Source organism: Elephas maximus, chromosome 3 (assembly GCF_024166365.1).
Source record: "Elephas maximus indicus isolate mEleMax1 chromosome 3, mEleMax1 primary haplotype, whole genome shotgun sequence".
Taxonomy (NCBI): domain Eukaryota; kingdom Metazoa; phylum Chordata; class Mammalia; order Proboscidea; family Elephantidae; genus Elephas; species Elephas maximus.
In genome coordinates, this window is record NC_064821.1 from 159,980,558 (window position 1) to 160,008,484 (window position 27,927).

The 27,927-nt window shown below is 44.5% G+C and overlaps 1 protein-coding gene and 1 long non-coding RNA gene across 2 annotated transcripts; one reads left to right on the forward strand and one right to left on the reverse strand.

Annotated features, from left to right (window-relative positions):
• The first annotated feature begins 465 nt into the window (after positions 1–465).
• On the forward strand, positions 466–27,881 carry LOC126073353 (uncharacterized). The gene is made up of 4 exons (XR_007516722.1): positions 466–568; positions 1,437–1,553; positions 14,025–14,077; positions 25,616–27,881. It is a non-coding gene; the product is annotated as an uncharacterized LOC126073353 (long non-coding RNA).
• On the reverse strand, positions 19,304–25,498 carry LOC126073351 (3 beta-hydroxysteroid dehydrogenase/Delta 5-->4-isomerase-like). Its single transcript, XM_049879956.1, has 4 exons — positions 25,407–25,498; positions 25,050–25,280; positions 23,132–23,296; positions 19,304–20,483 (listed from the first exon to the last, which is right to left on the reverse strand). Exons 2-4 carry the CDS (start codon positions 25,192–25,194, stop codon positions 19,672–19,674), a joined length of 1,122 nt encoding a protein of 373 aa, XP_049735913.1. The 5' UTR covers positions 25,195–25,280; positions 25,407–25,498; the 3' UTR covers positions 19,304–19,671.
• Positions 27,882–27,927: the final 46 nt, after the last annotated feature.

Below are 27,927 nucleotides of genomic sequence, written 5' to 3' on the forward strand. Positions count from 1 at the left end.
TGAGGTCTCAGCCAGAGGGCCTCTGGACTGAGAGAGCTGCTGTTCAAGGGTGCCTCCACCGAGGTTGAGCACTATAGGGGGACTTGATCTTGGCCTCTTCTGTCGGTGGGAAGATGCAGGTGTGAGGTGAGAGGAGGAGGTCAAACAAAGTAACACACATGATGGTTTGGGGGAGATTTAGAAGCCGTGTAACGTTAGGAGCAAATTGTCCCATGGTGGTCGTGCCCAGTGCTGCAGTGAAGAGACTGCTGAGGGGCTTGTACTATAGCTCCCAGGACCCTAGAGGAGTCCCTGTTGCTGCAAAGGGCTAATGCTCTTGGCTACTAACCAAAAGGTTGAAGATTTGAGTCCACCCAGAGGTGCTTCAAAAGAAAGGCTTGGTGATCTACTTCCAAAATATCAGTCATTGAAAACCCTGTGGAGCGTAGTTCTACTCTGACACTCACGGAATTGCCGCGAGTTGGAATAGACTCAAGGGCACTGGTTTTAGGAGCCTAGAAGGAGAAGAGAGGCAGTTGCCTTGTGTTTGGATTGCAGCTTCTGGAATTTCCAGCTCCTGAGGCAGGAGGTAAGGGAATGAGAGGGAATGGCCTTCCCTTTCCCTGGGAGGAAGAAAGGAGGGAAGGAAGGAGGGAGAGAAGGAGGAAGGAAGGAAGGAAAGGAGGAAGAAAGGAGGGAGGGAGGGAGGGAGGGAAGGGGGGAAGGAAGGAAGGAAGGAAGGAAGGAAGGAAGGAAGGAAGGAAGGAAGGAAGGAAGGAAGGAAGGAAGGAAGGAAGGAAGGAAGGAAGGAAGGAAGGAAGGAAGGAAGGAAGGAAGGAAGGAAGGAAGGAAGGAAGGAAGGAAGGGAAAGGGAGGAAGGAAAGGCAAGAAGGGAGGAAGGGGAGGGAAGGGAAGGAAGGAAGGAGGGAGGGAAGGGGGGAAGGAAGAACTAGTCCTGCTGTCCCTTTGAGGCTAGCTGAGCCCACTTTACCCTCAGCACACTGTGTCAGGAGAGTGCAGGACAGAGCTTCGGCATTAACTGGCAGTAATCCTGAGCAAGGGTTTGGTTTGTCTGGGCTTCTGTTTCCTCTTCAGGAGACGGTCTCTATGGGCACTCGCCACTCTGATGTCTGATGATTTCCAAAGAGTTTAACTCCTATTTGGCAGACATCCTTAGGTCAATGCAAGAGGATTGACTTCTGTAGTCCAGGCTATCATGAGCTTTCAGAGGAGGGAGGCAATCAATATTTAGCGAATTCCTACTCAGTCCTACTCCTTGATCTTGAGGTATTGTCCACCTTTACAGATGAGGTGCCAGGTGCAACTAGAGTTGGAGGAGGCTTAGAAAAACACTTTCTCAAATAGCTTTAGCTTCAAACAAATAAATAATCCAACACAGGATGGTGCTATAATAAAGCAGAGCTATAAAAAAAAAAAAAAATTTTTTTTTTTAATAGAAATATGGAGGGGCCAGAGGATGTGCAAACGATTTACAACTACCCAGTGTCATTGGAAACAGACCTTAGAAATGGGCCACAACCTTCATTTTACAGATGAGAAACAGACCCTGAAAGGTGAGGAGATTTGCCCAGCTTTGAAGGCAAAATTGCAATGAGAACCCAGAGTTTTCACTCTTATTTGCAGAAATTACCAGTTTACCAATTGCTATCAGATTGATTCTGACTCATGGTGACCCCCATGTCTGTCGGAGTAGAAGTGTGCTCCATAGGGTTTTCGATGACTGATTTTCCAGAAGTAGATCACCGGGCCTTTCTTCAAGGCACTTCTCTCTGGGTAGGCTTCAACCACCAAACTTTTGGTTAGCGCGCAGGTGTGTTAACTATTTGTACCACCCAGGGACTTTGCAGAAACAGTCTCCTTCTAAACCAAGAGAACACTCTTCTTTTTTGCCCTCCTCCCTTTCCATGTGGTTTTTTCCTCACCCCCACCGACTTTTGTTCCTGTACTGCAACACACCTGCCTGTCCTATTCACCTAGGGCTCACATTCCACAGCTGACATTCTGGTGGGAGGGCTGGAGCTGTATGGGCCCAACAGAAGGCTTAGGCAGCTGGTGTGCTGATTAAGCCTGCCCTCTGACCTCTTTCCAAATGTTCTCTTATCCTAATTTTTTTTTTTTTTTTCCTTAACAAATATATTGGTAGGGGAGCCTCCTGACTCTCTATCTCCTTGGCCTCCAGGAAATTATACCTTCCCCTACCTCTGTTCTCACAGTCCCTGGGTGATGTAAACAGTTAAGCACCTGACTACGAGCCAAAAGGTTGGCAGTTTGAAACCACCCACAAGAGCCTCGGAAGACAGGCCTGGTGATCTGCTTCCAAAAGGTCACAGGCTTGAAAACCCTGTGGAGCAGTGTGTGCACATGGGGTTGCCATGAGTCAGAATTGAGTCAACAGCATCTAACAACAACACCCCTCTTCTCAGCACTACACTCTCAGGCCCAGCTTAAAAAGAAAAAAAAAGGGGGGAGGGGGGAGGAAACAAAAAACACTGCTGTCTAGCTGACTCTGACTCATGGTGACCCAATGTGTTTCAGAGTAGAACTGTGCTCCATAGGGTTTTCTTTCTTTTTTTTTTTTCAGTAACTTTTATTAAGCTTCAAGTGAACGTTTACAAATCCAATCAGTCTGTCACGTATAAGTTTACATACATCTCACTCCCTACTCCCACTTGCTCTCCCCCTCTTGAGTCAGCCCTTTCAGTCTCTCCTTTCTTGACAATTTTGCCGGCTTCCCTCTCTCTCTATCCTCCCATCCCCCCTCCAGACAAGAGTTGCCAACACAATCTCAAGTGTCCACCTGATATAATTAGCTCACTCTTCATCAGCGTCTCTCTCCCACCCACTGACCAGTCCCTTTCATGTCTGATGAGTTGTCTTCGGGGATGGTTCCTGTCCTGTGCCGACAGAAGGTCTGGGGAGCATGGCCGCCGGGATTCCTCTAGTCTCAGTCAGACCATTAAGTTTGGTCTTTTTATGAGAATTTGGGGTCTGTATCCCACTGATCTCCTGCTCCCTCAGGGGTCCTCTGCTGTGCTCCCTGTCAGGGCAGTCATCGATTGTGGCCGGGCACCAACTAGTTCTTCTGGTCTCAGGATGATGTAGGTCTCTGGTTCATGTGGCCCTTTCTGTCTCTTGGGCTCTTAGTTGTCGTGTGGCCTTGGTGTTCTTCATTTTCCTTTGCTCCAGGTGGGTTGAGACCAATTGATGCATCTTAGATGGCCGCTTGTTAGCATTTAAGACCCCAGACGCCACATTTCAAAGTGGGATGCAGAATGATTTCATAATAGAATTATTTTGCCAATTGACTTAGAAGTCCCTGCAAACCATGTTCCCCAGACCCCCGCGCTTGCTCCGCTGACCTTTGAAGCATTCATTTTATCCCGGAAACTTCTCTGCTTTTGGTCCAGTCCAATTGAGCTGACCTTCCATGTATTGAGTGTTGTCTTTCCCTTCACCTAAACCAGTTCTTATCTACTGATTAATCAATAAAAAAACCCTCTCCCACCCTCCCTCCCTCCCCCCTTCGTAACCACAAAAGTATGTGTTCTTCTCAGTTTTTTCTATTTCTCAAGATCTTATAATAGTGGTCTTATACAATATTTGTCCTTTTGCCTCTGACTAATTTCGCTCAGCATAATGCCTTCCAGGTTCCTCCATGTTATGAAATGTTTCACAGATTCGTCACTGTTCTTTATCGATGCGTAGTATTCCATTGTGTGAATATACCACAATTTATTTACCCATTCATCCGTTGATGGACACCTTGGTTGCTTCCAACTTTTTGCTATTGTAAACAGAGCTGCAATAAGCATGGGTGTGCATATATCTGTTTGTATGAAGGCTCTTGTATCTCTAGGGTATATTCCGAGGAGTGGGATTTCTGGTTGTATGGTAGTTCTATTTCTAACTGTTTAAGATAACGCCAGATAGATTTCCAAAGTGGTTGTACCATTTTACATTCCCACCAGCAGTGTATGAGAGTTCCAATCTCTCCGCAGCCTCTCCAACATTTATTATTTTCTGTTTTTTGGATTAATGCCAGCCTTGCTGGTGTGAGATGGAATCTCATCGTAGTTTTAATTTGCATTTCTCTAATGGCTAATGATCGAGAGCATTTTCTCATGTGTCTGTTGGCTGCCTGAATATCTTCTTTAGTGAAGTGTGTGTTCATATCCTTTGCCCACTTCTTGATTGGGTTGTTTGTTTTTTTGTGGTTGAGTTTTGACAGAATCATGTAGATTTTAGAGATCAGGCGCTGGTTGGAGATGTCATAGCTGAAAATTCTTTCCCAATCTGTAGGTGGTCTTTTTACTCTTTTGGTGAAGTCTTTAGATGAGCGTAGGTGTTTGATTTTTAGGAGCTCCCAGTTATCGGGTTTCTCTTCATCATTTGTGGTAATATTTTGTATTCTGTTTATACCTTGTATTAGGGCTCCTAGGGTTGTCCCAATTTTTTCTTCCATGATCTTTATCGTTTTAGTCTTTATGTTTAGGTCTTTGATCCACTTGGAGTTAGTTTTTGTGCATGGTGTGAGGTATGGGTCCTGTTTCATTTTTTTGCAAATGGATATCCAGTTATGCCAGCACCATTTGTTAAAAAGGCTATCTTTTCCCCAATTAATTGACACTGGTCCTTTGTCAAATATCAGCTGCTCATATGTGGATGGATCTATGTCTGGGTTCTCAATTCTGTTCCATTGGTCTATGTGCCTGTTGTTGTACCAGTACCAGGCTGTTTTGACTACTGTGGCTGTATAATAGGTTCTGAGGTTAGGTAAAGTGAGGCCTCCCACTTTCTTCTTCTTTTTCAGTAGTGCTTTGCTTATCCGGGGCTTCTTTCCCTTCCATATGAAATTGGTGATTTGTTTCTCTATCCCCTTAAAATATGACATTGGAATTTGGATCGGAAGTGCATTAAATGTATAGATGGCTTTTGGTAGAATAGACATTTTTACTATGTTAAGTCTTCCTATCCATGAGCAAGGTATGTTTTTCCACTTAAGTATGTCCTTTTGAATTTCTTGTAGTAGAGCTTTGTAGTTTTCTTTGTATAGGTCTTTTACATCCTTGGTAAGATTTATTCCTAAGTATCTTATCTTCTTGGGGGCTACTGTGAATGGTATTGATTTGGTTACTTCCTCTTCGGTGTTCTTTTTGTTGATGTAGAGGAATCCAAGTGATTTTTGTATGTTTATTTTATAACCTGAGACTCTGCCAAACTCTTCTATTAGTTTCAGTAGTTTTCTGGAGGATTCCTTAGGGTTTTCTGTGTATATAATCATGTCATCTGCAAATAGTGATAACTTTACTTCTTCCTTGCCAATCCGGATACCCTTTATTTCTTTGTCTAGCCTAATTGCCCTGGCTAGGACTTCTAGCACGATGTTGAATAAGAGTGGTGATAAAGGGCATCCTTGTCTGGTTCCCGTTCTCAAGGGAAATACTTTCAGGTTCTCTCCATTTAGAGTGATATTGGCTGTTGGCTTTGCGTAGATGCCCTTTATTATGTTGAGGAATTTTCCTTGAATTCCTATTATGGTAAGAGTTTTTATCATAAATGGGTGTTGGACTTTGTCAAATGCCTTTTCTGCATCAATTGATAAGATCATGTGGTTTTTGTCTTTTGTTTTATTTATGTGGTGGATTACATTAACGGTTTTTCTGATATTAAACCAGCCTTGCATACCTGGTATAAATCCCACTTGATCATGGTGAATTATTTTTTTGATGTGTTGTTGGATTCTATTGGCTAGAATTTTGTTGAGGATTTTTGCATCAATGTTCATGAGGGATATAGGTCTATAATTTTCTTTTTTTGTAATGTCTTTACCTGGTTTTGGTATCAGGGAGATGCTGGCTTCATAGAATGAGTTGGGTAGTATTCCGTCATTTTCTATGCTTTGGAATACCTTCAGAAGTAGTGGTGTTAACTCTTCTCTGAAAGTTTGGTAGAACTCTGCAGTGAAGCCATCCGGGCCACGGCTTTTTTTTTGTTGGGAGTTTTTTGATTACCGTTTCAATCTCTTGTTTTGTTATGGGTCTATTTAGTTGTTCTACTTCTGAATGTGTTAGTTTAGGTAGGTAGTGTTTTTCCAGGAATTCATCCATTTCTTCTAGGTTTTCAAATTTGTTAGAGTACAATTTTTCATAATAATCTGAAATGATTCTTTTAATTTCATTTGGTTCTGTTGTGATGTGGTCCTTCTCGTTTCTTATTCGGGTTATTTGTTTCCTTTCCTGTATTTCTTTAGTCAGTCTAGCCAATGGTTTATCAATTTTGTTAATTTTTTCAAAGAACCAGCTTTTGGCTTTGTTAATTCTTTCAATTGTTTTTCTGTTCTCTAATTCATTTAGTTCAGCTCTAATTTTTATTATTTGTTTTCTTCTGGTGCCTGATGGATTCTTTTGTTGCTCAGTTTCTATTTGTTCAAGTTGTAGGGACAGTTCTCTGATTTTGGCTCTTTCTTCTTTTTGTATGTGTGCGTTTATTGATATAAATTGGCCTCTGAGCACTGCTTTTGCTGTGTCCCAGAGGTTTTGATAGGAAGTATTTTCATTCTCGTTGCTTTCTATGACTTTCCTTATTCCCTCCTTGATGTCTTCTATAACCCAGTCTTTTTTCAGGAGGGTATTGTTCATTTTCCAAGTATTTGATTTCTTTTCCCTAGTTTTTCTGTTATTGATCTCTAGTTTTATTGCCTTGTGGTCTGAGAAGATGCTTTGTAATATTTCGATGTTTTGGACTCTGCAAAGGTTTGTTTTATGACCTAATATGTGGTCTATTCTAGAGAATGTTCCATGTGCACTAGAAAAAAAAGTATATTTTGCAGCAGTTGGGTGGAGAGTTCTGTATAAGTCAATGAGGTCAAGTTGGTTGATTGTTGTAATTAGATCTTCCGTGTCTCTATTGAGCTTCTTACTAGATGTCCTGTCCTTCTCCGAAAGTGGTGTGTTGAAGTCTCCTACTATAATTGTGGAGGTATCTATCTCACTTTTCAATTCTGTTAAAATTTGATTTATGTATCTTGCAGCCCTGTCATTGGGTGCATAAATATTTAATATGGTTATGTCTTCCTGATCAATTGTCCCTTTTATCATTATATAGTGTCCTTTTTTATCCTTTGTGGTGGATTTAAGTCTAAAGTCTATTTTATCAGAAATTAATATTGCTACTCTTCTTTTTCGCTTATTGTTTGCTTGATATACTTTTTTCCATCCTTTGAGTTTTAGTTTGTTTGTGTCTCTAAGTCTAAGGTGTGTCTCTTGTAGGCAGCATATAGATGGATCGTGTTTCTTTATCCAGTCCGTGACTCTCTGTCTCTTTATTGGCACATTTAGTCCATTTACATTCAGGGTAATTATAGATAAATAAGTTTTTAGTGGTGTCATTTTGATGCCTTTTTATGTGTGTTGTTGACAATTTCATTTTTCCGCATACTTTTTTGTGCTGAGGCGTTTTTCTTAGTAAATTGTGAGATCCTCATTTTCATAGTGTTTGACTTTATGTTAGTTGAGTCGTTACGTTTTTCTTGGCTTTTATCTTGAGTTATGGAGTTGTTATACCTTTTTGTGGTTACCTTATTATTTACCCCTATTTTTCTAAGTAAAAACCTAACTTGTATTGTTCTATATCGCCTTGTATCGCTCTCCATCTGGCAGTTCAATGCCTCCTGTATTTAGTCCCTCTTTTTGATTATTGTGATCTTTTACCTGTTGACTTCCATGATTCCCTGTTATGTGTATTTTTTTTTAATTAATCTTAATTTGTTTGTTTTTGTGATTTCCCTATTTGAGTTGATATCAGGACGTTCTGTTTTGTGACCTTGTGTTGTGCTGATATCTGATATTATTGGTTCTCTGACCAAACAATATCCTTTAGTATTTCTTGTAGCTTTGGTTTGGTTTTTGCAAATTCTCTAAACTTGTGTTTGTCTGTAAATATCTTAGTTTTGCCTTCATATTTCAGAGAGAGTTTTGCTGGATATATGATCCTTGGCTGGCAGTTTTTCTCCTTCAGCGCTCTGTATATGTCATCCCATTCCCTTCTTGCCTGCATGGTTTCTGCTGAGTAGTCTGAACTTATTCTTATTGATTCTCCCTGAAGGAAACCTTCCTTTTCTCCCTGGCTGCTTTTAAAATTTTCTGTTTATCTTTGGTTTTGGTGAGTTTGATGATAATATGTCTTGGTGTTTTTCTTTTTGGATCAATCTTAAATGGGGTTCGATGAGCATCTTGGATAGATATCCTTTCGTCTTTCATGATGTCAGGGAAGTTTTCTGTCAGGAGTTCTTCAACTATTTTCTCTGTGTTTTCTGTCCCCCCTCCCTGTTCTGGGACTCCAATCACCCGCAGGTTATCCTTCTTGATAGAGTCCCACATAATTCTTAGGGTTTCTTCATTTTTTTTAATTCTTTTATCTGATTTTTTTTCAGCTATGTTGGTGTTGATTCCCTGGTCCTCCAGATGTCCCAGTCTGCATTCTAATTGCTTGAGTCTGCTCCTCTGACTTCCTATTGCATTGTCTAATTCTGTAATTTTATTGTTAATCTTTTGGATTTCTACATGTTGTCTCTCTATGGATTCTTGTAACTTATTAATTTTTCCACTATGTTCTTGAATAATCTTTTTGAGTTCTTCAACAGTTTTATTGGTGTGTTCCTTGGCTTTTTCTGCAGTTATCCTAATTTCATTTGTGATATCTTTAAGCATTCTGTAAATTAGTTTTTTATATTCTGTCTCTGATAATTCCAGGATTGTATCTTCATTTGGGAAAGATTTTGATTCTTTTGTTTGGGGGGTTGTAGAAGCTGTCATGGTCTGCTTCTTTATGTGGTTTGATATGGACTGCTTTCTCTGAGCCATCACTGGGAAACTAGTTTTTCCAGAAAATCCGCTAAAAAAAAAAATGCAGTCAGACCCCTATCAGAGTTCTCCCTCTGGCTCAGGCTATTCGGATGTTAATGAAGCCGCCTGGGGAGGGTAGGGGAGGGGACAGAGAGATAGGAGAGTAGCACCTCAGAATATAGCCAGAGTTGCTTGTCTTGCTTGGAATGACTATTATATCTGAGATTCCCGCGGGCGCGTCGCCTATGTGTGCTGGCTGTGTGGAGATTCCCCGGGGGGTCTGGCCCGGTGGAGTCACAGTCAGATCCTCCGCTTCCAGCCCCACGCCCAGCGTCAAGGCTCCCCTACTGGGATGGTGCACTCTCGACTCCAAAATCAGTCGCTGCCTCCCGGTGACTTCTCGTCCCTCCAGCCGCGTGGCCGTGCGGCCCCCGCGAACCAGGTGGGCCCCTTCCCGGGGTTAGTTCAGGGGGGTGGAGCAGCTCTCCGTGTTTATGCCGTACCTGCGTCCAGTCCAAATCCCGGCGGGACGGTTCCCCGGCTGGGACGCTGTTCTTCCTGCTCCAAGACCAGTCACTGCCTCCCGGGGACTTCTCCTACCGGCTGCGTCCCACGCTGCCCGCGGAACCGGCTGGTCTCCCTCCTGGGGTTAGTTCAAGGGAGTGGAGCAGCTCTCTGTGCTTGTGCCGTACCTGACTGGTATGCTGGCTCCAGGCTCTGGAAACAATCGCTGCTTCCCCGTATTAGTTTGTTCTCTGTCTCTAAATCTGTGTTTGTTGTTCAGGGTTCGTAGATTGTTATGTATGTGATCGATTCACTTGTTTTTCCGTGTCTTTGTTGTAAGAGGGATCCGAGGTAGCGTCTGCCTAGTCCGCCATCTTGGCTCCGCCCCCCTCCATAGGGTTTTCAATGACTGATATTTCAGAAGTAGACCACCAGGCATTTTTCTTCCAAGGCACCTCTGGGTGGACTTGAACCACCAACCTTTCTGTTAGTAGCTCAGCATTTTAACCATTTGCACCACTCAGGTCAAGCTTAGGGCCAGCAAATAATGGGTCACTAGAGCACAACTTTGTCATGCTTAAGGGACACTCATACTTGCACTACCTTCGTTGTGTTTCCTAACATCCAGTTCATTCTGGTCCAGAGTCCCTTCGCTTGGTTTTCTTTAAGAAAATCATCTTCTTTCCTTCATTCCTTAAGTATTTATTGAGTGCTAACTATGGGCCAGATGTGGAGCTACAGCTGTGCAGAGGTTGTCAGTATAGAGTCTCTGTGCTGCCCTCCCAGAGCCCACAGTCTATAGTGGGGAAGACACAACTACATAAGCACCCATGCTGGACTGTGAAAGGTGCTAATGGTGGATAACTTGGCAGGCCATGGGTACCTAACCAAGGGACACAGCACTCCTCCCTGGAAGGCCTGGAGACTTCCGGGAGAAGTGCAACCTAAAGCATGAGGAGGAGTTGGCTGAGGGAAGGGTGTCCAGGGGATGGAGGTGTGTTGCAGGCAATGGTGATGGTGGAAGCTTGGTGTGGCTGGAATACCTTCAGGTAATGGTTGGAGAAATGGCAGAAGCTGCAGTGCAGTCCCTCCATCCCTGGATAGGCTGTGCTTCTCAGAAATCTGTACGTATCCTGGCCCCCAGATCCCTGCTAAAAACTTTTGTCTTAGCCATAGGGATTCCAGTGTGTTTTTAGCAGCAGAGTGGAAAGGTCCAGATTCTGGCCCAGCTCTGCTACTGACTGGCTGGGTTATCTTGGAAAGTTACTTAACTTCTTGGGTCTTGATTTTCTCATTTGTAAAATTTAAAATGGAGGAAGAAAAGGAGCCCACAGTTAAAAGCATGCGTAAATGTCTCAGAGGTCATTTTTAGCTCTGAAATCTGAACTCCACAAACGCTTTGATCTGCCTGGGAAGAGACAGGAAGCCTCCCCTGTTTACCTATGGTTAAGCGAGAGTAGTTTTGCCTATGCTGGAAGAAATTCGCATAGTCAGGACCAGCTGCATAATTTGAGGGGTTCACTGAAAAATGAAATGTGGGGCCCTTTGTTCAGAAATTGTTAAGAATTTCCAGACAGCCACAGCAGAGCATTAGACCAAGCGTGGGCCTTGTGTGACGACACAGGTCACTGTCCATGAGGCTGCCCTGCCCGTAAGTACACCAGTGGTCTCACAGACTCCAGCTGGCATGAGGAGAAATTTAGACCTGGGTTCATGACAGGGACAGTCCTACCTCAGTGGCTGGGGTCCATGCGAGGATAACACAGGACTAGCAACACCCCTTGTGCCCAGCCTGAAGTCTTGGCTTGTGTACCTATTTTGGAAGAACAACTGGCTTTGCTGCTGTTGGCTCTTCTGTCTTGATCTCTCTTGAGGATAGGCTACACTCTCAGTTAGCGGGGAGCTTCAGCTTTCTAGAATAGATGAATTCCAGAGTTTGTAGCTGACCCCAACGCCCCCTGCTCTTGGGTACAGAGTGGCCCGTCCACTTTTTGTTCACCCTCCCTTCCCCCTCCAGTTCCTCGTAATGAATCTCTTTCATGCTTCCAAGCACTGACTCCACTCCCTGCTCACAAAGCAAGTTGTGTGAGACCCCAGGCCAGTATAAAGGAAAAGTAATGCCCCCATGTTCCACACTCCCCCCCGCCGCACCCAGTTCCCTGGGATGTTTAAGAAGCACTTGTAGCCAGAGAGATTGAGTTGTTGTCTTCACCGTGAGCCACTTCAGGTTCAGTTTTTTAAAACAGAATTTTCTTATTTTTGTAAAATAAAAACTCTCTGGGTGTTATACTCTTTTAGGTTTAATTTCCAGTCCTCTTAGAACCTTCACAGCCAGGCATTGTCTTCACGAAAGCCTCTTCTCTCTTCTTCTCATATTTACTTCCTTTCACTTACTCATTCACTCTTCACAAACAAACAAAAACAAAATCCATTGTTGTTGAGTCAGTTTTGACTCATAACGACACTGTAGGACAGTGTAGAACCGCCCCACAGGGCTTCCACAGCTGTAATCTTTACGGAAACAGAGTGCCACGTTTTTCTCCCACGGAACTGCTAGTCAGTTTGAACCGCCAGCCTTTCGGTTAGCAGCTGAACACTTTAACTACTAGTCTACCAGCCTCCTTCCCACCCTTCACACAGTACAAATAAATTCATTTGTCTACCCCATCCCCCACCGCTACTGCTTCTCTTCCTCCTGATTCTCATTACAACGACCTAACTTCCTGGGGTTCATTGACACCTTGAAGTCATCTTTGAATTCCTCTTTGTTTTGTCATTTCTCCTGCCTCCCTAACTTCCTTTCCTCTCCATCTCAGCAATTTAATTCAGTTTTGCTTTTGTAAAAATCTCTCAAGCATTCATCTATCCATCTGCCTGTCTATCTATCTATCTAATATCTACCTACCAATCTAACCATGTAAACCCTGGTGGCGTAGCGGTTAAGTGCTATGGCTGCTAACCCAAGGGTTGGCAGTTCAAATCCACCAGGCAGTCCTTGAAAACTCTATGGGGCAGTTTCTACCCTGTCCTATAGAGTCACTATGAGTCGGAATCGACTCCAAGGCACTGGGTTTGGTTTTTTTGGTTATCTAACCATGTTTTTTTTTTTTTTTTTAAACCATGTATCCCTTCAGTGTGCTCACTTTGTGTCAGACAGGACATAGGACTAGATACTGGGGACAAAGAGATGAAATGGCGTGTTCCTGCCTCTGAGGACATGACAGTGTCGTCAGGAAGCAGAATATGTATAAATAAATTAATACGGTGCAATTATACCTGCACGCAGCACAGAGGCGGTGAAATGGAAAGCTCTGCTTGGTGAATCGGGAGTTCAGCAGGGAGTGCTGGCAGGAAGGGTGGGGACACTCTAAGCAGAAGGGACAGTATGCAATGGCATGGAAGTACGTACAAGCATGACATATGAAAGAAGCCAAGGCTTGGCACATGACTGGAGCCTAACGCTGGAGAATCTGGGGATAGGGCAGGGGAGTGGTGAGAATTTGCTCTGGAGAGATAGGTACGGGGCTTGATCTTATGAGGCCTTATATGTTGTCCTTAGGCGCTCAGCCTTCTCCTAAGGGTGCTGGGGCCCCCCTGAACAGTCATGAGGAAGGGAATGACATGGCAAGATTTGGGTTTGGGATAGACTAGTCTAGCAACACTGCTGAGAATGGGTTTCAGAGAAGAATTTCAGAAGGAGAATTTTGTGGAAGAATGGGCAAGAGATAATAAGGGCCTGAAGCAAGGCTATGTTACCAGGGATGGAGAGGACACATTAAAGAGGTATTTTGGAAGTAAAATAGGTAGGACTGAACAATAAGTTGGAGAGGAAGTAGGGGGTGGCATCCAGGCTTGAGAACGTCTGTGTGTGTGTGTGTGTGTGCGTGTGTGTGTGTGAGTCCTGTGACCACAGTCAGTCATTTCCTAAAGGAGTGCCCTTCTGCTCAGCCTGGCCCCAGCTGCCCTTCCGTTCCGTTTTATTAACACTACATAAATCAGGCCTTCATTCTTGCCTAGATTCTTGAAGGATCCTCTTAATCTCTTCTAGTCCATCCTCCTGCTGCTGCCAAAGTCATCTTCCAAGGACAGCTAAGCAAGAATCTTCAGTGGTGTCCCATTGCGTGTTGAATAAAGCCCAAGTTCGTTAGCCTGAGTATCAGTGTTCATTTCTAGGGCAGACATGGAGACATGCTCCTTTCCCTGAAAGAACTCTTCATTTGTCAGAGAAGGTGAGGCATATTGAAGTGTGAAATAGCTGAATGTCTAATGAAGGGAAGGGAAACAGAATTTCTGCTCTGAGGGGAAAGAAAGAAAGAGGCACAGTGTCTCCTCCTGTAGGAGACTGAAGGTGACCTTCATCTGTTTCCATGTCCAGCTGTGCCTTACACGTCTCCCCTGCACCGGTGCTTTCTGATCTGTCCAAACTTGTCTCACTGTTGCCTGAAAATGATTCCCCCATGTCCACCTCTGTGTCTTTGCAGACTCCATGCCTCTGCCTGGAATACTTTACACTCTGCCTGTTGAAATCCCAGCCATCTTTCAACATCCAGCCCAAAGGAAGGGCTCTATCGAGTCCCCTAGTTGGATGGGATCCTCCTCAAACACTTTACCTTTCTTCAGCACTTTGCCCATTTTACTGTGTTCAGTGTCTGAAATGTCTTGTATCTCCCCCACTAGACTGGGAGCAGAGATGAAAAACCGGAGCCCTGAGGCCTGGATCCAGCCTGCAGGTACATGGCCTTTGTTGCACACTTTGGTTTTCATCAAGAATAATGTAATGGATTGGACTGGACAATGGGTTGGAGAGGGATGCTGGTGAGGAGTGAGCTTCTTGGCTCAGGTGGACACTTGAGACTATGTTGTCATCTCCTGCCTGGAGGGTAGGTGAGAGGGTGGAGGGGGTTAGAAGCTAGCAAAATGGACATGAAAAGAGAGCGTGTAGGGAGAGAGTGGGCTGTCTCATTAGGGGTAGAGTAATTGGGAGTATGTAGCAAGATGTATATCAGTTTTTATGTGAGAGACTGACTTGATTTGTAAACTTTCAATTATATAAAAAAAGAATACGCACTTTTTAAAATCACTTTTTGTTCCTGTTGGTTGATTCTGGCTCATGGTGACCCCAAGTGTACAGAGTAGAGCTGCTCTATAGAGTTTTTGAGGCTGTGACCTTTCAGAAGAAGATCTCCAGGCCTTTCTTCTGTGGTCCTTCTGGGTAGGTTTGAACCACCAACTTTTCAGCTAGCAGTTGAGCACTTAACTGTCTGTGCCACCAGGGACTCCTTTAAAATGATAACCTACATCAAACATACAGAAAAGTGAAGAATATGATATAATGTGTACCCGGGACCTAGCACCAAGATTAAACAGCTTGCCTCAGACACCTCCCAGGCTTCTTTTTAAGAAATAAAATATTCTATATACAAATTGACCAGTTGCCCGTGCATCCCGTCCCTCGAGCTGGCCTTCACATTGACTTTTAACATTTTAGAATTAGTTGCCAATATTTAGAATCAAGAGATTTCACATAAAAATTGGAATATTTTTGCTTTCCTTGAAGAGTCAGAAGGTCTGGTGGAAGAGCTGTAGGCCAGCATTCCAGCATTACTCATCAGAAGCTGCTGCTTCCCAGAGGCAGGATATGTGCGCGCTAGTCGCTATGAGTCGGAATCGACTCGACGGCACTGGGTTACTGGGTTAGCACACCACACTCCCCACCACTCCCTAAGGTCTCTTACCCCCAGTTTACTTAACTTATGTATGGGGTCCTGGCTCTTTTAGGCAGCTGAGTTTGTCATCTTCATTTAAACTCTTTGAAGTGAAAGAGCCTTTTTATTACTGGACCACTAACTTGCTGAATAACCTTGAGCAAGTTATTTACTTCTCTGTGCCTCAGTTTCCTCATGTCAAATGGGGATAATAAGAGTACCTACTTTAGAGTGTTGTTATGAGGATTAATATGTATTTAGAGCAATACCTGGTTCGTAAGTCTGCTGTGGAAGGCCTACATTCATACAAATCCCTTGGGGCCAGATGTGTTTTGGAATTTAGATGTATTTTGAGTTTTAATAAGATAATAAGTATATCCACCATATATTATGTAACAACCCCAGCAGAGCCTGGGTGGGTAAGGGGGGCAGCTCATCATCGAACACATCGATGTTTCCACAGAGAAATGCATGAATAGTCACATGAAGTCTTGTAAAGACTTACTCAGCTTCATATTGGCTCAGGTCAGGCTTTAGCACTAAATGAATTATGAAAAATGTTTTGGTTTTCAGAGCTTTTCTGGATTTCAGAATCGCAGCCAAGGGATCGTGTACCTATATTACTGTCTCTGTTTTTTACCCTTGCACTTCTCAGCCGAGTGCCTTGCACAGAGTAAGTAGTAAATGACAACTGAAAGCACAAGCAGGTGCGCGTTCACTGGGTTAAAACCCAAAACCAAAACAAACCCATTGCCACCGAGTTGATTCTGACTCATAGCAACCCTACAGGACAGAGTAGAACTGCCTTATAGAGTTTCCAAGGAGCACCTGGGTGGATTCGAACTGCTGACCTTTTGGTTAGCAGCTGTAGCTCTTACCTGCTACACCGCCAGGGTTTCCATTCACTGGGTTAGGTGGTAGGAATGTATGAGTTCAGAGAAAGGGGCTGAGCAGAAGTTATTGGGAAAGGCTTTACGGAGGAGGTGGGACTTGAGCTTGGCCCTGAAGGATGAATAGGACTTGGACAGGCAGGTGAGGGTGTTCCAGGCAGGGGCAACAGCCTGAGCAGTGTGCAAAGGAGAGGGTGAAGGGGGGGGGGGCAGGGTGAGAAGGATTTAAGGAGAGAGATTAGGTAGTTTAGGGGGCCAGACGCAGTGATATAGACTTGTTGCAGACCTCCAAGGGCTGAGGTGGAGATGACAATTGGGTGAATGGCCTGACAGAAAATTGGCTGAGGGCCCAGAAGGGCTGGGATGAGGGTGAAATAGATGGAAGGCCCACTAGACCAGGCTGTAGTAGAAATCCAGATCCTGTCTTCTCCCCTAACTACAAAACTCTAAATTATAGTTAATAACAAACAGACCAACAACGTTAACAAATCTCAATCTCACAATCCCACCCCTTTCTCCACTCATAATTAAGCCCAAGTATTTTATCTGAAGAGGTTTTTTATCTGAAGAAGAGTTGCAGACAGGGAGGAAGGTCAGGGCAGCTCTGGAATTGGGAGGAGTTTCCTCTATCCTGAGGGCCTGACTGCTCTAGGCCAGGACCCTAAGATAGATGTGCCCATGTCCAAAGACAACCCGGGAGAAGACTCGGTCATCTAGGTAGAGGGAAGGGATGGGAAAGGCTAGGCTGAGACTGGCTTCCTTCTTCCCTCCGCGCCTCTGCTGCCCTCTTGCGGTGCATCTTAGGCGGTGCATCCCGCGCTGTCCACCACAGGCTCGTATGCGCCCTGCGGCCCACCTCGCGGGGTCAGGGCAGGATGGTGGGCTTGCTGACCAAAACTTTCGGAGGACTTTTTGCTTATTCGGTTGAGTCTGCCAGCCCCTTCCTGCTTTCCCCTTTCCCAGCTGCCCTGGTAGGTTCACAGCTGTGGGATTTCACCAGGCTAAAAACGCAGGTGAAGGGCTCTTGTCCCAGACTACGCCACCTTCCTTTCCTCCCTTCTCTTGTGTGGCCGCTAACCAAAAGGTAGGCAGTTCGAATCCATCAGCCGCTCCTTGGCCACCCTGTGGGGCAATCCTTTCATCCTGTAGTTTCGCTATGAGTCAGCATCCACTCGATGGCAGTGGTTTTGGCTACTGGCATAAACACATGGAAGTGTGTGCTCCTTGCCAGAGCTGGATAGGAGTGGCTCTTGTGTTTCACTTCTCACCTTATCCCACTGCCTGGGGCCACTCCACCCTGATGCTGGGTGCTGATCATCTGACCACTGGGGTTGCGGAGGTGACAGAAACCTGTTCATCTGGACTAGAAGTGTTTTTTTTTTCCCCCACCACGTTGATTTCCCTTTCTCCTTCAGGGTGAATGCTTAAACTATCTTCTTTGTGGTAATCAAATTCAACTGAATTCGTGGTCTGTAAATTTCCTGTGTAAGAAAGAGTCCATCTTGATGTTGGGTATGACTCTTGTCATGGTTGTGGTACATGAGGACAGGTATCGCCCGCGTCTAGATGGGGGCAGCCTTCACCTCCTCACTCCTTGACCCTCACAGCAATCTCCTCAGGACTTCAGTTCACCACAGTCCTTGTTAACCCTGAGAATATTTCTTTTGATTGTTGGTCTTCCATTCAGTTAATGAATGTGCCATCATTTGAGCTCCTGAACGTGTCTAAATGAATGTGCCATCATTTGAGCTCCTGAACGTGTCTTTGTTGACCTCCTTTCATTAAGGAAATTGAGGATGAGAGGGCCAGTGAGTAAGGGAAAGATGGGGGAAAAGGAAAGGGGGTGGGTAAGGAGGTAGAAGGATAAAAGAAGAGCAGATGCAATGTAAGGGAGGGAGCTGGAGAAGGAAGGAGGTGAGACTGAGCCCCCAGGGTATTGTATTAAAAACCCCGTTTCTTTTGCTGGCCTTCCCCCCTCCTCCCCCACCAGCTTTGCATTTGACTCCTGCTTTTGCTTGGAGGTTATATGTAAACCCCATTGTGCCTTCCTAGTATGATTAAGGAAACCCTGGTGGCGTAGTGGTTAAGTGCTACAGCTGCTAACCAAAGGGTCGGCAGTTTGAATCCGCCAAGCACTCCTTGGAAACTCTATGGGGCAGTTCTGCTCTGTCCTATAGGGTTGCTATGAGTTGAAATCAACTCGACGGCACTTGGTTTTAGTATGATTAAGAATGTTGCTGATATAACTCGTATGAACTCCCTACCTGTAAACTCCTTTAAAAGTAATTTGCCTGCCCGGCCTTGGTGAGCATTCTTGGCAGCAGCTCTGACTGACTCCCTTTCCTTGTACAAGGAAATCAAGGTGCCTTTCCTGTTCTCCCACCTCAGTCTCTCGTTTGTTGGCCAATATGAGTCATGTGAGCAAGAACCTGGGGTTTCCACCCAGTAACAGAGGGGAAAAAAAAAGAGGGAGTTAAATCTGTAGATGAGGGCTGTTAGATCTTTACTCCTTGGGCTGAGCAGGAGGTGAACTCTCAGGGAGAACTTATACTTCTTCCCTTTATTGTCCCAGAAGCCACCCATGATGTGGCTCCATTGGGTGATTTGAAAGGTTGACATATGGGGTTATGAAATACCAGACTGGCCAACACACGACATACACAGGTGTGTTCTAGAGACCTTCAAGGAAACTGGTATTGGAGGTGGAGGCTGGATGCGTCTCTGCTTCTCCTCCCCTGCCCAGGGCCCATTGGTTAGTGTATCCAAACCCTCCCAGACACCCCTCAGGGATTCCCCCTGGGTGCTAGGGAGTCTTCTGCAGCAGAGGACTGGAAAAGAAGTAGGTAATCCAAGGGAGTTGGGCCCTCCCAAGGATCAGCACTCCATACCCCAGTGCTTCAACACCACCACCCCCCAACACACACACACACTTTGCTGTAAAGTTGGGGCAGTTCAGGATGCATCAGTCAGTAGAAGACATGAGCTTTCAAGTCAGTCTGCTTGAGTTAACTGGCTTGACCACTTACCTGTTAGTATGACCATAGACTAAGTTTACTCTTTAATAAAATGGGAATAGTAATTCCTACCTCCTAGGTTTCTGTTGTGGATCAAATGAGGTAATATAGGTCAGTCAGCTAGTACATGCCTGAAACATAGTAAATGCTTAGTAAATTTTAGTTCCTCCTTTCCCGACCCCCCACCATTTCTTTCCACCCAGTTCCATGCTGTGGTTGGAGCATGGTGATATTGATGATGATGGCTAGTAATGGAGGGGAAAGGCAGACAGTTTGTGCTACTATAAACCACAACTACCTCCAGATTAGACATTAAAACATTTATTTTTCTTTTCATTGAACTGGATAAATGAATTAGGAGTTTTTGAGAGAAGAGAAATGCTTTAAGAGAAGAAAGGGAACTAATATGCACAATTCTAAGTTAAAAGATGCCTGGAATAGCATCTGAGACTTTGGTAACAGTAGTTGAAGCAAATCACCTCATTTGTCCTCTGGTACTTGGTTGGGGCAGTGTTTGGGAAGAGTTTTGGTTGGGGACAGTGGTTGGGAAGGTTTCTGGTGACATTTGGGAGACCAGAAGTTGGTCATCTTGTAAAAGGGAGGCAGTAGGCCCTGGGGTTGTGCTCATGTTACATTCTGCATGAAGACAAAGGAAGGGGAGAACTTGACAGATAGGGCCTAACCTATGCAGGTCTATATCCCTGCCACCCACGAATCAGTGAGTTTTTTTCTTCAGGGCCTCTTTGTGCTCTTTCACCAGAGAGCCAACCCACTGGGTGGTTTTCTGCTTGGCTTCCTCCCAGCTGTAGAGTGGCTTATACCCCAGATCTTGCTGGGCTTTCTTGTAGGAGAATGTGAACACACTATTTGACAATGTCACCAGGTGGCGGGTGAAAGGGGGTTGATATTCATAGATTGGGCTCAGCAGGGAGCTCACTATTTCCAGCAGGAAGGCAATCCAATACTGCAGAGATACAGGAAGGGTCATTCCGGAATCAATGTGGAGACCCCATTCTTTACTCAGGATGTAGTTGAATTTACTATAGCTCTCGTGAGGCGTGTCATCCGAGATGTAGTAGAACTGTCCTCGGATGCTTGGGGCTTTCTTGGGATCTAGCAAGGCTTTCAAGGCCAGAATGTGAGCCCAGGCCACATTGCCAACATAGACTGGGTTGACTAGGGAGTGCTTGGCAAAATTCTTCAGGATGCCATTGTTCTGCAAGGCCTGGTTTATTTGTCTACAAATGAATGGGTTTCCTTCCCCATAGATATACATGGGCCTTAAGGAACAAGTGTACAAAGTGCCACCATTTTTAAGAGTCCAGCCATCAGCTGCCAGCACAACCTTCTCGGCAAGCTTTTTGCTGTATGGGTATGCAGTAGACCATTTAGATTCAAGATGTTCTTCTTCATGGCCATTCTGGATGATCTCACTGTAGGAGTTGGGCCCAGCCACCTCTATGGTGCTGGTATAGATGAATATTGGCACATTGGCCTGGACGCAGGCTTCCAATAAGAGCTGGGTACCTGCCCATAGGGAGCACACTGTCAATACCAGAAAATAACCCAAAAGGCCAACCATGCTCACAGATCATGGCCGCTGCACGCTTCCAAGTGAGCTGGTTGTTGCAGATCAGGAGGGTGTTTTTCTGTGACCTTGGCTGGATCTGGTCATGGCCAACCATAGGACAAATGTGCTTTTAGCGATTTGTCTCCATGGCCTAACCCCGAGTTCGTATTGTGGTTGTTAGTTGCCATTGAGTCAGTTACAAGTCATGGCAACCCTGTGTGTGCAGAGTAGGACTGCTCCATAAAATTTTCAAGGCTGTAACTTTTTGGAAGCAGGTAGCCAGGTCTGTCTTCTGAGGAGCCTCTGGGTGGTTATAAACTGCTAAGCTTTCGGCTAGTCGTTAAATACTTAATCATTTGTGTCACCCAGGGCCTCCTATAGGACAAATGTGAAAGTGAAAAGAGATTGATGTTTGGGTTCTGGAGAGCAGGAATTTCTAGGCAATTTTGGGTTTCACAGACCTATGTGTGTGTGTGTACTTTAATTTTTTAAAAGGACATGTTGTTGTTGTGTGCTGTTGAGTCGATTCTGACTCATAGCAACCCTATAGGACAGAGTAGAACTGCCCTATAGGGTTTCCAAGGTGCTACTGGTGGATTTCAACTGATGACCTTTTGGTTAGCAGCCTGAGCTCTTAACCACTGTGCCACCAGGGCTGCAAAAGGACAGTGTTGCCATTTTACATTTTGCCAAGTGAGGGTATGAAAATTTACCATATATAATGTCATTAAAGATAGGTCATTTTAAATGCAAAATAATTAAGAGTCAGTAATCTCAGAATGGAGCCCTGGTGGCAGTGGTTAAGAGCTTGGCTGCTAACCAAAAGTCTGCAGTTCGAATCCACCTGCCGCTCCTTAGAAACCACATGGGACAGTTCTACTCTGTTTTATAGGGTCGCTATGAGTCAGAATCGACTTGATGGCAATGGGTTTGGTTTGGTAAACTGTGAGAAGATAAGTTTGTTTGTTAATGATACCTACTTGTGGTATTTCTGTTTTAGCAGTACCAGATAACTAAGACAGGTTCCAAAAACAATTGGCTGCTTTAGAAATGGAGTCTCTGATTAGGCTAACTTTGAAGGGCAAGGCAGAGAGGACAGGTGGACTAGGAGTTGGGGTGCTATGGTGCCCAGGAGATTGGCCTCCAGAGACCAAACCAAAAACTAAACCAAGCCCGTTGCCATTGAGTCAATTCCGACTCATAGTGACCCTATAGGACAGAGTAGAACTGCCCCATAGGGTTTCCAAGGAGTGGCTGGTGGAGTCAAACTGCTGAACTTTTGGTTAGCAGCCTGAGCTCTTAACCACTGTACCACCAGGGCTCCCTCCAGAGACCAAAGGGATGATATTATATGGCAAAATCCCTTAAGCTAATGTGTCTAAATTTAAAGTAGATTGGAAAGCCAAAATTCAGAAAAAGCCACCAAGTATTTAAGGGATGAAGATCTATGAGGTCATATATTGGGCACCCGGCAAGGAACTCTTCTTTAATAGTAGCTCTAGTGGTAAGCCGTGGTGACTCAGTGGTTAAGAGCTCCACTGCTAACCAAAAGGTCAGCATTTCGAATCCACCAGGTGCTCCTTGGAAACCCTATGTGGTAGTTCTACTCTGTTCTGTATGGTCCCTATAGGTCTGAATTAACTTGATGGCAGCGGATTTTTTTGTTTGTTTGTTTGGTATTAGTGGTAAGCTGAAGAGACGGTATCGTGGATAATTGGCAACCATTATTGCTAATATTGTGGGAAGGCAAGTGCTGGATGATCTCTGTGAATCAGTTTTGTTAGTTCTCCTGAAGACCCTTCTTTGAGGTTGAGAGAGCTCTGGGTGTTCTCATTACCCTTGCCTGTCCCGTACAGTTAGTCCAGCCTGAAGGCCAGCAGCCTGGAGCGATGCCCAGAGCTGACTGACTGACTAGGGGCCATCTCGTTTCACAGAGCTCTCAGCTCTCAGCCTTACTGTGTGACCACCACCTAAGAGTCACACACAAGGGCTAATGTGTGGCTAAGGAAGCCCCTGCAAGGCCTGGTCCTGGCCCAGGAGAGACAGAGTGTGGTGGTTGGATAGCTAGAGTTTGAGGTGAAGTTCAGTTGGCCCTTAATGGGACAATACTAGCTTTTATGCCCTTTGGAGTCACACAGGCGTAGATTTAAATTCCAGCTCTCCTACTTAGTACCTGTGGACCCTTGGGCAACTTACTTAAACTTTCTTGGCCCTAGTTTCCTTGTCTCCAAAGCTGAGGTTAGCAGCCTCTCAGTTGATGTTGGTGGTGGTGGTGGTGGTGGTGTGTGCCATCAAGTCGATTCTGACAGAGTAGAACTTCCCCATAGGGTTTACTAGGCTGTAATTTTTAAAGGAGCAGATAGCCAGGCCTTTTCTCCTACAGAGCTGCTGGTGGGCTTGAACTACTGACTTTTCAGTCAACAACCGAGGGCTCAACTATTGCACCACCAGGGTGCCTTTCTCCATTGATAGTGATAATCACTTGGCACAGAACACAGAGAAGATGTTCAGTGATGGCAATTTCTCTTCCCTTCCTTATCCTGTTTTCTGATCCTTGCTTTCTCACCTCACTCCATCCCCCCCGCTCCCCACCCAGGCACTATACCTTTCAGATTGACATTCATGATGGCTTCTCTCTGAATGGCCCCCGTCACATCAATGATAGAGGCGGAGTGAATGACAACCGAGATGCCCTGGCAGGCTCTCTTCAGGCACTGCTCATCCAGGATGTCTCCTTCCAGCATTGTCAGCTTCACCTTGTGCTTAAGCTCTGTATGAACACAAGTCAAGTTATTTATAGGAGCCTTGGTGGTACAATGGTTAAGTTTTCAGCTACTAACTGAAAGGTCAGCAGTTCAAACCCACCAGCTGCTTTGTGGGAGAAAGAAGTGGCAGTCTGCGTCCATAAAGATCTACAGCCTTATCAATCCAATGGGGCAGACTTGATGGCAATGGGTTTTTTGTTTTTTCTGAATCTGACCAGCAAAGGTTCCTGATAAAGGTGGCATTTTACCTAGGTATTCAAGTACAGCTAGAGTAGGGGGAAGGGTGTGCATTCCAAGTAAGCTAAGGCACAAAATAGGATGTGTCACATTTCTTGGGAAAGAGCAAACACACACCTGTTTACAACCCATCTCAGTCTGAAAAAGGAATTTGAGCAGTGAGGAGCCAAGTGCCTGAACATAAAATTTGTTAGGCAGAAGCCAAAAAACCAGCCCCTGCCTGTCCATTATGCCACCTGGATTTTCACCATTGGCGAGCTGCTCCTTTAAGTATTGCCCTTGCTTGGCATCATCTATTAGATTGGAAATATTGCTGAGACATAAAGTGTATGAAGCTATTACGAGTCATGTGTGAATTTGCTTATCAGAGATACCGTGGAAGCAGAGGGGGAGGAAAGAGGACATTTGAAGAGGTCAGAGAAGAATAAAGGAAGAGCAAAAAGTGAGGGTGGGGGTGGGGTGGGGGCTGGGGTATAGACCCTAATCCTGTGCATGGAAGGCAGGGTCCTCTGAGCATCCATGGTCTGCATGGAGATACCTAGTCCCTCAGGGTAAGGGAGGGTGGTAAACAGATGGGAAATGGGAGAGACTGAAGACTCATTTTGCCAAAAGTCAGCACATGGGCCAAGTGATGGGGTCTCTGTGCCCAAGACTCTAGTCTGAGCTCCACTACCCATTAATCAGATGGCCTTGGGCAAGTTGTTTTACCTTTCTGGACTACTATTTCCTTATTCAGATGAGTGTGACCCCTTTCCTACCCTCCTCAGCTATTTTGAGGATATGGGGAGGAAACAGGTTGGAAAATACCCTAGAAATCCAGCTTTTGCATTTGCCTGAGGAGCAACAATTTGGGGAAACAGCAATGAGCTGCTACAGCCAATTCTGAAGTCACTTTCTCTGTGGCGATGAGGAAAGAAACAAATGGTGGAAAAGATGTAAAAGAAATCCAGATATGGCGTGCCAGGCTCATGCTGCCTCTCATTCTAAGCGTACTTGTTCTCTCTTATACACACACGCACACACAGAGAGAGAGAGAGAGAGAGAGAGAGAGCGCTTCACTTCCTTTTATTTCATCTCCACTGGAAAGGCTAAATGAACCACACAAAGACCAGGGTAATCAAGATGGGCAGGGACCCACTAGTGGGGTCTCCAGGTTAATGGCCCTTTGTAAATATTACACAGCAGATGCCAAGTCAAAAATCTTCAGAGCATTAAAGAGTTGTAGATAAGGGAGAGCTCTGAGGTGTGACTTTCTAGATGAGAAAAGAGGCCTAGGGGCTGAAGTGGCTAGCCTATGACCATACTCTCTAGTTCTGGATGAGGGCCAGAACCCAGTCTCCTGATACCCAGTCTAGTGTCTTTTATACCAACCCACCTAGAGTTTCCTTTCTGATGCCTTTGGAAATGGGATTAGCCTTGATGTGGCTACACCTTTCCTTAATTTGCTAGACAACAGCCCACTCTCCACACCCACACAGGGTTTAAGATAGAGCCACACACACAGGACTTGAGTTCACTCACTAGAAAATTCTTCTTGTAATTCCGGTCTGAAGACCTTGTCCAGGGCGCGAATTTCCTGCAGCTCTTTCTCCTCTGCCAACAAGCTGATGATCCTCTGACCCAGAAACCCTCCTGCTCCTGTTATAAGGCAGCTCCACTCAGTCATGGTCAACCCAGGGCACCAAGAAACACTCACCAGGAACCAGAAAATGCTGGGGAGCAGCTTTGATTATAGGCTGACTCTGGAGAGGACTGAAAAGAAAGGCCATTTGTTACATGCAAAAAAATTTTGTTTTCTCTACTCTTCCCCCCTCCACAAAAATTCCATCCTCCCCCCCTCCCCCATTTGGTGTTGAAAGAAAATGAAGAAGCTCTAACCCGATAGATTTTAAAAAGCCAGATGAAACAGCTTGGGTTCTGGTCTCATCTCCCAAAGGCAGGACTGGAACTTTATGTGCTGTGGGCTCTGGCTCAGCCTCTTCACCTTGAAATCTCACTTACTACATAATCATTGCTCCGCCCTCCTCCAGCATTCCCCCTCCCAAAAGAGAAATGGTTGCCTTTAATTTACATCTCATTCCTTTCAGGCACAGGAACTGAATGCAATCTTCAAGGCCACACAGCTTGAGAAAGACTCTTGGTTTTTGCCTCGACAGGATTTTGGCCTGATGATATCAGCTGTCTTCAAACCACAATCCGTGAACTTAACCTAGACTGAGAGAAATCTCCAAGCAACATGCTAATTTTGGCCTTGTGCACATTGTCTTCTCAGAGTGCCATTTGAAATGTTGCTGCCCTCTTGCAAAGTTTAGAAATGTGCAATGGTGGCAGCAACAGTCACTAAGTCTTAATGAGTTGACTTTCTTCCCAATTCTATGGATTCAAAACCTCGATTTCCCCTCTGGGTTCACAGAGGAACAGGATCCTTGAAGGGAAGCTACCTAATTATATGGCCTAATGTCATGATAATAGGAATTCTTGTACCATGTGGCTCTTCTTATGGAAAGTGCACTCACCCCATGTTTAAGCTGAAGAACCACCCTCAGCAGATCCCTGAACTGAAGATGCTGTGTACACAAATACTACTACCATAAGCTCCTCAAAACAATGCCTTTCCTCCACTTTTAAAAATTGAGGTGTAATTTACATGCATTAAGATGTCCAGATTTTGGGGAAATGGCAGAACAGAATTTCAAATTCTTATGGATTCCAGACTTTCTGGGGCCATACGGGCTGCAACATAAAGTAGCTAAAGTGGATGAAGAAATGATGAAATAAAAGAGCTGAACCGTGTATTTCAAAGGGCGGCTCTAGAAGGCAAAGAAAAGTATTAGAATGAATTGTGCAACTAGCATTTCTCACGCAGAAAGAACTGAAGAAAAAATTCAAGCCTGGAGTTGCAATATTAAAGGATTCTATGGGCCAAATATTGAATGACACAGGAAGCATCAAAAGAAGATGGAAGGAATACACAGAGTTACTGTACCAAAAAGAATTGGTCAATGTTCAACCATTATAGGAGGCAACATATGATCAAGAACAGCTGGTACTGAAGAAGTCCAAGCTGAGCTGAAGACATTGGAGAAAAACAAGGCTCCAGGAATTGATGGAATACCAATTGAGATGTTTCAACAGACTGATGCAGTGTACTCACTGATCTCTGCCAAGAAATTTGGAAGACAGCTTACCTGGCCAGCCAACTGAAAGAGATCCATATTTGTGCTCATTACAAAAAATGGTGCTCCAACAGAATGCAGAAATTATTGAACAATATCATTAATATCACACACAAGTAAAATTTTGCTGAAGATAACTCAAAAGCGGTTGTAGCAGTACATCAACAGGGAACTGCCAGAAATTCAAGCCAGATTAAAAAGAGGATGTGGAACAAGGGATATTATTGCTGAGGTCAGATAGATCTTGGCTGAAAACAGAGAATACCAGAAAGACGTTTACCTGTGTATTATCGACTATGCAAAGGCATTTGAGTATGGGTCATAACAAATTATGGATAACATTCTGAAGAATGGGAATTCCAGAACACTTAATTGTATTCATGAGGAACCTATACACAGACCAAGAGGCAGTTGTTTGAACAGAACAAGGGGATACTGTGTGGTTTAAATTCAGGAAAGGTGTGCGTCAGGTTTGTATCCTTTCACCATACTTATTGAATCTGTATGCTGAGCAAATAATCAGAGAAGCTGGACTATATGAAGAAGAACTTGGTATCAGGATTGGAGGAAAACTCATAAACAACCTGTGATACGCAGATGACACAACCTTGCTTGCTGAAATTGAAGAGGACTCGAAGTATTTACTGAAGATCAAAGACTACAGCCTTCAGTATGGATTACACCTCAACATAAAGAAAACAAAAGTCCTAACAACTGGACCAATAAGCAAGCTGATAATAAATTGAGAAAATATTGAAGTTGTCAAGGATTTCATTTTACTTGGATCTGCAATCAACACCCATGGAAGCAGCAGTCAAGAAATCAAAAGATATATTGCGTTGTGCAAAGCTGCTGCGAAAAAAAACCCAAAAACTTCTTTAAAATGTTAAAAAGCAAAGATGTCACTTTGAGGACTAAAGTGTGCCTGACCCAAGCCATGGTATTTTCTTTTGGATTTGAGAGAATGATTTCTTGTTATAATCAATACAAGATTCCACTGAAACTGGAAGAGTTGACGGAATATGGTTGAACTTAATTAAACCTTCAAGGGAAATAAGTGGGTCAAACAAAGCAAATGAGTGGAGAAGCCCAAGTCTGGTTTGGAATAAACATAAGGATAATAGCATTTCGGCATGAGTATCCCATGACCCTTCTCAGTAGTTAGTCTGCCATCATTCTCCCATCCCTCACTTTTCTGCAGTATCTGCTAACTCAAATGCCTT

What these genes read in the sequence shown, in the direction of transcription:
- LOC126073351 (XM_049879956.1), bottom strand. Translation starts at nt 25,194, where the DNA reads ATGACTGAGTGGAGCTGCCTTATAACAGGAGCAGGAGGGTTTCTGGGT. An exon ending in ATTACAAGAAGAATTTTCTA is followed by an intron (nt 23,297 to 25,049) that starts GTGAGTGAACTC and finishes GTGTTCATACAG; the next exon opens with AGCTTAAGCACAAGGTGAAG. An exon ending in CATGAATGTCAATCTGAAAG is followed by an intron (nt 20,484 to 23,131) that starts GTATAGTGCCTG and finishes CCCTATGGGCAG; the next exon opens with GTACCCAGCTCTTATTGGAA.